Source organism: Amaranthus tricolor, chromosome 15, assembly GCF_026212465.1.
Source record: "Amaranthus tricolor cultivar Red isolate AtriRed21 chromosome 15, ASM2621246v1, whole genome shotgun sequence".
In the NCBI taxonomy this organism is placed as follows: Eukaryota; Viridiplantae; Streptophyta; class Magnoliopsida; order Caryophyllales; family Amaranthaceae; genus Amaranthus; species Amaranthus tricolor.
In genome coordinates, this window is record NC_080061.1 from 11,951,231 (window position 1) to 11,962,822 (window position 11,592).

An 11,592-nucleotide genomic window follows, 5' to 3' on the forward strand; every position below is an offset into this window, starting at 1 on the left:
TATAAGAACAAAGGGAAGAAAGCATGCCCAATATGTATTGATGACATGGAATCCACGTGGATTCCTAAGTGCAAACACGTATTCATGCACCATTGAAAGTTCCTCCCACGAGATCACTAATATCGTAAGAAGAAGATGTTCAACGGGGAGGTTAAGGACCGTGTAGCTCGTCGACCGTTGACCGGTTATGAGTTTTTTTAACAGGTTAAGGGAGTTGAGACTGTATTTTGTAAAATAGGGCAAGTGCAGGGGGTGAAGACCGATTATGGAAAAAAGAATCAATATTTTGGAAGCTTCCATATTGGAGAGATCTACAGATTAGGCATTGTCTTGACGTTATGCATATGAAGAAAAATGTATGCGATGCCATACTCGGGACTCTCATGAACATTCCGGGTAAGACAAAGGATGTTAAGGCCGTGCGAGATTGGTTTGATTGTAAGGGTATTCGTCCGGAGTTGTGGGCACACGTTAAGGTGAGTAAGAAAAGAATTGGAGCTGATGAAGTTGGTGGCAGTAACAACGAAAAGGGTGGTAAGAAGAAGATGAGTAATGACAAAGTTTATTTGCCTCCATCTTGCTGCAAATTGTCCAAAACAGAGAAACGGGCATTTTGTGAGTCTTTAAATGCCATTAAAGTTTCGTCTGGGTACTCATCCAACATGAAGAGAATTGTGACCATAAATGGTGAGTTGAAGTTGGGAAGCATGAACTCTCACAATTTCCATGTAATGCAAGTGTTCTTACCAATTGCAATCCGTGGAATACTGCCAAAACATGTGAGATATGCTATTACCGTGCTATATTCGTTCTTCAACACAATTTGTAGTAAAGTTCTTGATCCCTTTAAACTTGATGCTTTTCAAGTCGACGTGATTGTAACTTTATGCAAGTTTGAGATGTATTTTCCACCTTCTTTCTTTGACATAATGGTTTATCTTACTGTCCATCTCATTTATGAGATCAAGCTTATGGGTCCATTTTTTTAAGGTGGTGTTATCCTTTTAAAAGACACATGGATGTTTTACAAAACAAGGTGAGGAATCCAACACAACCCGAGGGGAGTATGATTTAAGGCACTGTGAGCGATGAGATTTGTAACTTTATAGCCAAGTATTTGGCCATGGCAAAGCCTATTGGACTTTCCACCTATCGACATGATAGAAGGCTTGAAGGAAAAGGAACAATTGGCTCCAAATCGATCACACCTCCTTGAGACAGTCTTCTACAAGCACACTTGTATATGTTGCATCAAATTCCTGAAGTCCATCCTTTTTTGAATGAGCATTTAGATATATTGCGCGCAAAATATCCTTGTTAAGGGGATAGGGGATTGATGCAGTTGCATAACAAGATGTTTATTGATTGGTTTCATAATCGAGTAATATGTGAAGAACTCAAGCTTGTATCTGAAATTGTTAAGTGGTTAGCTTTTGGTCCTTGTGATGATGTCAACAAATATGAGGGTTACGGTGTTAATGGCTTCACATTTTGGAATGAGGGTCAAGATAAGAAGTCATCTTATCTACAAAATAGTGGGGTTTTTATTTTGGCGTCATCTACATTTGATGCGAGTGCCAAGGATCAATCGCCGGTTGATGCTAAATTGGTATACTACGGGCGGGTACATGAAATATGGGAGCTTGACTATTCAACTTTCACTATTGGTCTTTTCAAATGTAAGTGGGTAGATAGTAATCGACGATGCATAAAAATGACGACCCTTGTGGATTCACTCTTGTAGAATTAGCTCGTTTGCGTGATAGTGAGGAGCCATTCATACTAGCCACACATGCCAAGAAAGTATTCTATATTGTAGACCCGTCTGATAAAAAATGGTCTATTGTTGTACCGGGAAAAAGAAGTATCCTTGGTATAGTTCATGTTGAGGATGAGGAAGAATATGATGCTTTTGAAGACTCCCCGCCCTTTATCAATCCAAAATCAGTGGATCAAGATGATGTAGATGTTGGTTATATGCGTGTAGATCACACGAAAGGAATACATTTGAATTAAGTGATTCACAAGGTATGAATTTTAAGGTTTTTAAAGCTTTTTTGGCATTTTTGCGCATAAAGTTGCTCAAACTTTGTTTGTTTTGCATGGAACTTGGCACACAACACTATTTGGCATATATTATGGTGTTGAAGTGGTTAGAATTGTAAATCATAGTCATATTCTTAAAATTACTTGGTAAGTTGCAATTTTAAGGTTTTTTAAGCTTTTTTGGCACTTTCGCGCATAAAGTATGACAAACTTGGTTTTTTTGCACGAAACTTGGCACACACTATTTGGTATATATTATTGTGTTGAAGTGGTTAGAATTGTAAATCATAGTCATATGCTTGAAATTACGTGTTAAGTTGCGATTTTAAGGGTTTTTAAGCTTTTTTGACACTTTTGCGCATAAAGTAGCCCAAACTTGGTTTGTTTTGCACGAAACTTGGCACACAACACTATTTGATATATATTATTGTGTTGAAGTGGTTTGAATTCAAAATCAGTCATATTCTTAAAAATACTTGGTAAGTTGCGATTTTAAGGTTTTTAAAGCTTTTTTGGCACTTTTGCGTTTAAAGTAGCTGAAACTTGGTTTGTTTTGCATGAAACTTTGCACACAACACTATTTGGTATATATTATTGTGTTGAAGTGGTTAGAATGGAAATTACGTTCCTATGTTCTAATATATTTCTATTCATACTCTTTCAGGTACTGATATACAATGTATATTTTCAGAGACGAAATGGTCTCCGAGATTGAGACCTCGGATAATGAGCATCATAGTTATGACACTGAAGAGGACCAAATTGTTAGATACGAGCGTATGGCTGAAGACGCTCCACCACTTAATTAATGATTATGACACTGAAGACGCCCCACCAACGGATGCTCCCACTACCACTAATAAAAGAAAATGGCGAGGTCCTACGAAAAACCTCAAAGTCACAGAATCCATGCATTTGGAATACAATGCATTGGGTCAACCCTGTGGAAAATGGCGTAGGTAGTATGGAAAACAAGTGGGCCTATGTATCCGCAAGATTTCGATATTGTATGCATGGAACGAGGTTCCAGAGGGTTTGAAGAACTCTCTATGGGATGATAATGTGGTAAGCAACTTTACTATTTTTATTCATTTAGTTTTATTTAAAATTAATTTAATTGAGACTAGTAAATATAATTTTTCTTTTGTAGAATCTTTTTCACATCGAGAACGATGAGGAGAAGAAGAATATGTTTCTTTCAGCTATTGCTGAAAGATTCAGAGATTTCAAATCCAAGCTAGTAATTAGCTGGATCACCAAGAAGCATGCTCGTAAGACCAAAAAGGTCAAAACGGGAAACGAAAGTGGAGAGCAAACACCTTCAAAGATGCTCCATAAAATATGGGGTCACATATCGAAGAATGAATTGGAGGCTTTTGTTGCCAAAAGAACAACTCCCATTGAACTTTTAAGTATTCCATATTATATTATAGCTTTTGATTTAAATTTACTTCTTTTGATTCAATCATTAAACTAATATTTGATATTTTGATTTCTATTGATTAATTAAGAAAAGCGTGGTAAAGCTTCTGAATCAGCAAGCAAAAGAAAGTTTTACCATCGATTGGGCCCAAAAACGTACGATGAGGCCTAAAAAGAGTGGGTGTATGCGGGTTTATACCCCAATAAAAGTCTGGCCACGACCTCATCTACGACTACCTCCACATCCGTGAATACTCTTGCTGAAGATCAGGTGCGAGATTGGTATTGCGGACTTCATTCCCGGGATGCAAGGGGTAAATTTACCATTACTGATCCGAGAATGAAGAAGGTTGCTGATCTTGTGGTGAGTTTTGAAATTATTAAGTATATTCTTGATTTGAATTGTATTTTTTGGCTTTGATTTACTGAAACTAATTGTTACATATGTCACTTTTTATTTGAACAGATGGGCTGGAAGGAAAAAGAAGCTACGAGGGAGTTCACCCCAAGAGGAAATGTTGATGCATTGCATATGGTCTTTTGGAAAAACCATAGAGGGGGGGTAGTTGGAAAAGGAGGCGTCCGTGTGGGGTTAAAGAAGGCATTCGCAAAGAGTGTGTTCCTACTCAATCCAAAACGATGCCATCTGATGAAGTAGCACCTCTCAGACCAGAAATTACGAAGGACGTTCTCGCCAAAGTGTTCATGTTGTAGAAGATGGGAGCATCCATTGTAGACTTGGCAAATCTGATTGTCGAGGATCAGCAAAGTCAACATGGGGATCCTAAGGCTTCGGCCAAGCCAACACCCAAGCCCATTACCCCCGTAGCACCCCAGCCCATTACTACCCCCAAAAGGCAAAATCCTACACCGGAGACCATGAACTTCGTTGCTCAAAATCCGGAGCCAACTCCCGAGCCAGTGGTAAAGGTACATAGTTCTTAAATATATAAGCACTTATTAATTTAAATTGCAACATGTTTTAATATTTTATTATGATGCTTATTACACTAAACGACACAATTTTCAGGAGGCGACTCCTTGTTCTCTTTTGCTGCCTCAGTTAGGTGTTGCTAGTGATGGCGACTTAACTGAGGTTGCATTTGGTGTGGCACAACCAACGAAAGAGGGCGAAATAGTACATTCCATGCCTGTTACAAGTGGCCACATCTGTGTGACCGTAGAAACTATTCTAAAGGGGTTTGAAGATTTCTCACTCCTGGTTCCAATGCCAGAATGGAGCGTTGAGAAACTATCAGACGCCCTAGGTAGTTTCGTCACATGGACATATGCTTGGGTCCGATTCACTACCATGGTAATAATCATTCGTATCTTATTTATTTTTATTTTTTTAATTGCATGCTTATAATTTAATTGTATAAATTGAAATAGCAAAAGAGTCTAAAGGGCTATAGGAGAGAGATTGGTTCTTCATCAATGGTGTCGACTGGGTCAAAGTCGATGGCAATCACTCCAAATTTGGTTGATGCGGAGCTAAAAGATCTCTCTCAAGATTGGAAATGGCTGCACACATGTGCATCTCGCACGCGTGACGAGGACCCAATCATTCTAACCCTACACAAGGAACAATTCTACTTTGTTGAGAGCCCTTTTGTAATTATTGGTCCTAGTGATATTAGGCAATTTTTAAGAGGAGAAATGTTAAATGTAGCTCTTATCCATGTCTACATGAGGTGATGTTCATTGTCTTACAATTTAGGCATTATTATTTAATTGTTTTAATAATCGAATTACTGACAAAAAATTTTCTTGTTTGTGAGTTTAGTGCGGCTTACGAGGAGCTAAATTCTTGCGAACCTCCAATAAAAATTGGATGGTTTTGTCCTGAATCGATTTCTGGTACTAAAAGCATAAATGATGCAGTTGACGTCAAAGCATACATTGAGACTACTTTGAATAATTCCGTTGCATCTAAACACACGTTCATTCTGGCTCCATATGTAGAAGAGTCAATTTTATTTTTGAAATTGAACTTATCTTTTGAGTTTTAAGTTCACATAATCTCTAACTTATACTTTTGGTCATATGTCCTTTGACGAATACTGTGCACGTCTTTGACATTACAAAAAGCTCAAAACCCGCCTCGGAACACAAACTTCAAAGCCTTGTTGAATGCGTAATTTTATAAATTTTACCATTAATATTACATTAATATTATTACATACATTGATACAAAAATAGTAATACTTTTTTCATGCGTTTCAGCAAATGAAAAAAGTGCGTTTGTTTTACATGAAACTTGGCACACAACACTATTTGGTATACATTGTTGTGTTAAAATGGTAAGAATTAAAAATCATAGTCATATGCTAGAAATTACGTGCTAACTTGCGATTTTATGGGTTTTTAAACTTTATTGGTACTTTCGCACATAAAGTATCTCAAACTTGGTTTGTTTTGCATGAAGCTTGGCACACAACACTATTTGATTAATATTATTGTGTTGAAGTGGTTAGAATTGAAAAACATATTCATATGCTTGAAATTACTTGCTTAGTTGCGATTTTAAGGGTTTTTAAAGCTTTTTTGGCACTAACATCTATTTTCTCTAAGTGATTTCGACAAGATTATAATACCGTTGATTGCGGCTAATGCACTCTCAAATACATGGATGATATCTTACAATGCGTGAAGGAGGTTGAAGTCGAAAACATTGATGCCATAAGTATTTGTTAGGTTCTTAAATAATAATATTATATATTTATTACTATTGGTAAAATCTAATGTTTATGTATCATTTAATTTAATATTATATTATAGGTTTATACGACACTCTAAGGGAAACACGCCCTTTGAAAAATGGGAAAATGCACGAATTGAAAGACAAGATTGCTAATTTTTGTTCTTGGTAAATAATGTAATTGGTTTAGATTTAAGACTTTTGTATATGTATATATTATTATATATACGTTCGAGAGTGTGTATATATATATATATATATATATATATATATATATATATATATATATATATATATATATATATATATGTATATATATATATATATATATGTATATATATATATATATATATGTATATATATATATATGTATATATATATATATATGTATATATATATATATATATATGTATATATGTATATATATATATATATATATATATATATATATATATATATATATATATATATATATATATATATATATATATATATATATATATATATATATATATATATATATATATATATATATATATATATATATATATATATGTATATATATATATATATATGTATATATATATATATATATATATATATATATATATATATATATATATATATATATATATATATATATATATATATATATATATATATATATATATATATATATATATATATATATATATATATATATATATTAGTTGGTGATTATTGGTGATAATTAGTGTTTATCATTAGATTAAAATATTGTACATTAATCATAGGATTATTTATTAATATTAAACGAATAAAGATTTGCTATATGCTGCGGTTCTCCCAAAACCGCAACATATAGTGTATTTTCGATTTTTTAAAAAAAAGACTATATGTTGCGGTGTTGGGAGAACCGCAGCATATAGTCTTACACTATACGCTGTAGTTCGTACAAAACCGCAGCATATAGTTTTTTTTTTGCTAACCGCAACATTTAAAATAGGTCATCTGCTGCTAGCACTAATGCTTGGGGTCTAAACCCGCAGCATATTATGGCCAAAAAAACCGCAGCAAATAAGGATTTTTCCACTAGTGTTTTCCTATTATAGGTCATGCCAGTGTTGGCAAACTATGTTGGTGTTCCTTTAGCTGCTTAAATGCTTGACTCTTCTTTTCTCCCCCGATGAGTGCAATTATTTTCACTTATTTGTGTTAATTTCATACTCATATGATGCTTTAGTGAGTTTTAGGTAGTATTGTAGGTTATATTTGACATTTTCATTTCATATGCTCAATAATGTGTTTTATGTAATTTTTGAGGCAGAATCGAAATTTTATTAGGTCTCGGGGGTGATAAGAAGGTGAAGGTCTGGAGCAATGGTTAAGACCCCTAAAAGAAGTGAAGAGATCAAACCAAACAAGGTTCAAAGAGATGAAACGAGTAGTAGCTAAACCATGCCAAAAAGCCACGACTCGTCGCTCAGCTGTGCAGTCCAGAACAAAAGCGACGAGTCATCGCTCCAGAAGCCACGACTCGTCGCATACATTCAGATCTCCGCATTATAGTCCAGTGCCAAAGCCAGTACTCGTCGCCTGGTGCCACGACTCATCGCTTGTGTTCCACGACTCATTGCATACATTCTGATCTAAGTAATCAAGTCCAGAGACTGAGCGACGACTCGTCCCCAATATTGCCACGACTCATCGCCAACTCACTGAAGTCACATAATCCAGGCAGTAGCAAAGCGACGACTCATCGCTCCTCAAGCGACGAGTCGTCTCCGTGCATTCGAGCAGTTATTTTTGCTGCCATCTTTTATAACAGGAGTTATTTTTTATTTTAGGTATCAGTTTTTTTATTAATTTTAAAAGTAGTTTTTAATGATTTTATGCACAAATTTATTTTTGCTTTAAGTTTTTGTTGAAAAACTTCGTTGTTACATTAATTCCTCTTGCGGTTTACATTATCGTTCTTTGTAATTAGTAAGTTTTCTTTGTTAATCGCCTTATTATTTATCTCTTGCATTGAAATCATTCATCGTTTTATGTTTAGTATTTCTCTTAAGCCATCATTTATTATGAATTACATATTTACTATCATGTTTAGTGAGTAATCTTTTTCTCTAGGGTTAGGGTATAATCCCTAATTCGAAGCATGTGACGACATTTTATTTATTGATTGTGTGAATTTTGGGTCTATAATTAAATCTACGCTTAATGAATCTCGGTTTAAACATCTTTATTAACCTTTTTCAATAAAATGGAAGTTTGAGATTAAGATTAATTTAGGATGGAGATATTTTAAGTTAAATTCCTACCAGTTTAGGCAATAAAACGGAAGTTTGAGAATTAACACTAGTTTCATCTTAAATCGATATTAATCAATAGAGTGGAAGCTTGAGATTAATTAGATCACATTTAATTATGCAAATGACTCAATTTCATACAATCATGAGAGTGATCGACTCCCATGTTAGAGTTAGGTGATGGCCGACACCCTAGAGCTTGTCATATCATATTCATCTTAATATTAATCATTGTTTTAGCTTTAGTTTTTGCATCGTAGTATTAGTTTCTCAACCAAATTATTCCTTGATATGTGTCTTGTAGGCATAAAACAAACAAATTGATTAACTCGTCTCCGTGTGTTTGACCCGTGACTACACGTCAATCGTTCGCTTGCGGTTATTAAAATTTGCACCTATCATGTTTTTTGCGCCGTTGTCGGGGAGGCGACGGATAATCCTTTTGTTTTGTTGATTGATCTACTTGTTACTTGCTTGTTGTCCCCTCCTAGACCCCTTTGTGTTTAAGTTCTTTGAATGCATAGAAGAGCTCGATCTCTAGAGCAATTCGACCCAGAGATCGAAGCTACTGCCCATAGACTAAACGTTGAATGCCTAAGGCACTTAAGGCGACAACAAGACCAAATGGCCAACAATGCTAACCAATCCATTGGCCAATTGGGTTCGCCCACGCTCACCCAAATTTCCATACCATGTATCGTCAAACCTGATTTCGGTACATAAAATTTTGAATTGAAGCCTCACCTCATCCAAATGATTGAGAGGAACCAATTCGGCAGTCACCCTAGTGAGAGTCCTCATGACCATATCGCAGACTTTACAGAACGGAGTAACATTATCATCGCTAAGGATCTTTCCATGGAAGCGGTGTGTATGCGGCTATTTCCCTTCATCTTGAAGGATAAAGCTAAGTCATGGCTCCAGTCCGAGCCCGCCGGTATATATAGGACTTGGGAAGAACTAGCCAATGGCTTTTTGGCCAAGTTTTATCCCCCCTGAAAGACTTCTCAAATCCAGACACAGCTGCAGACCTTCAAGCAGAGGCCTTTTGAATCCTTCTATGAGGCATGGAAGACCTCCAACTTATCTGTCCTCACCATCAAATACCTAATTAGTTGCTCGCCCAGTTCTTCTAAGGAGGATTGTTTGATGAGCACAAGTCGTCGATTAAGGCTGCATGTGGTGGCGACATGGACTATATGCTCCCAGATGACCTCTTGAGACTCTTTGAAACTATGGCCAAAAATGGTTTCTCATGGAGCAATGAGAGAGGCCTAGTGTCCCAAGGTAATAATGTTAAATCTTAGACCATCAAGGCACTCACCAAACAAATAGCCAATCTCACTGAACAGATGACTAAGGTAAGCACGGTAAGCTCTTCCTCTAGTTCTAATAATGCTGCTAATTTATGTGATACTTATGGCGTCCCAGGCCAATGTTCGAGCACTTGCCCCCAAGTTTACGAGGAGGCAAACGCCTTGTACAGTAAACCTCCTTGTGGCCCACACGCTAATACATATAATGCAGGTTATAAGCACCCCAATTTGTCCTACTCAAGTACGAATGTGTTAAATCCACAACATAAGCAAGCTCCATATCAACACCCATAGTCGTACAAGCAATACGTCAACCAGCCCAACCTAGTCTCAAGTCTGAGGTTGATGAACTGAAAAACTTGTTGCGGACCCACATCCAAAATAGTGTCTCACCCATGAAATTTCTTGAGACACAAATAACTCAAGTAGCACAACAGATCGACACTCGCACTCCAAACCAATTCCCGAGCCAGCCAGAGCCCAAGGGTAAGGAGCCCAACCAGTCCGTGAATGCAGTTACCACGCAAAGTGGTAAGCAGCTAGCTTGTCCCTCCCTGGTAGAGGTATCTTCTAACAAGCTAGTACCTAATGATGTTATTCTTGATAATGTGGTTTGTGATGAAACTGTTGTAAATGATAATGTGGTTTGTGATGAAACTGTTTTGAATGATAATGATGCTACTGACACTGTAACAAATGCAAAATATGATAAATCAAAGTCTAATGTCACCGAAATTCTGATTAAGCACGTGCCTTTTCCTCAAAAATTGGCGTGAGCTAAGTTAGAAAAGATATATGAGAAATTTTTGAATTTGTTGAGAAATGTATCCATCGAACTACCGCTCTTAGATGCAATGTCTGAGATACCTGCCTTTCCCAAATTTCTTAAGACTCTCTGTGCTAATGGGAGGATGCTAGATGAGATCGTGCAGGTCTCTAAGGAGGTGAATGTTAATGCTTTCATGATTGGGAATCTACCTCCTAAACTAGATGACCCTGGTAGTTTTAGTATTCCAATTACGGTTGGGAATATATCTATAGATAGAGCTTTGTGTGATCTAGGTGCTAGTGTTAGCCTAATGCCTTACTCCATGTATAAGAGACTCCGCAATGTGAATGAATTGACCCCTACTAGGATGACATTACAGTTGGCTGACCGTAGTATTATCTACTTTAAGGAATCTTGTCTGATATGGCTTTAAGGATTGATAAACTTGTAGTACCTTGTCATTTTGTAATTATGGACATAATTGAGGATGTTAAGACCCCTATCATATTAGGGAGACCATGTCTTACGACCGCTAGCACCCTGATTAATGTAGATAGGTGTAAGTTGGTTATGAGTGTGGGGGAAGAGAAAGTCGAATTTGCAATAAGGGATGTTTCGAGTGCTCTAGTCCCAAATGAATCCATATACCTTATTGACATATCTGAATGTACCTCTCGAATCTAAATGGAACCATGAGGTCGATGCCCTACAGTCCTTTCTTTAAGAAACTGGGGGAGATAATGCAGAGGTATTGGGATAGGAAGATCATTTTGAGGGTGACTTTATTGATGATCTTGAATTGTACAATGAGGTTAGGCAGGCAAATGAAATCGAGCAAGCATTGGAGATGAGTAAGGAGAGTTCCACACTTCCTGAGGTGGAATTGAAAACTCTCCCATCTAGTTTGAAATATGCTTTCTTAGGTGCTAACTCTACGTATCCTATCATCGTTAATAGTGAACTAAATGGCGTTGATTTAGACCGCTTGGTCAACCTTGTTCGAAAACATAGAAAAGCCATTGGGTACACTATTGATGACATCAAGGGAAT

The 11,592-nt window shown here is 36.4% G+C and overlaps 1 protein-coding gene across 1 annotated transcript; it reads left to right on the forward strand.

The window, feature by feature from the left end:
• The first annotated feature begins 10,627 nt into the window (after positions 1-10,627).
• On the forward strand, positions 10,628-11,226 carry LOC130801020 (uncharacterized). Its single transcript, XM_057664774.1, has 2 exons — positions 10,628-10,931; positions 10,994-11,226. The coding sequence occupies exons 1-2, from the start codon at positions 10,628-10,630 to the stop codon at positions 11,224-11,226; spliced, it is 537 nt and encodes a 178-aa protein (XP_057520757.1).
• Positions 11,227-11,592: the final 366 nt, after the last annotated feature.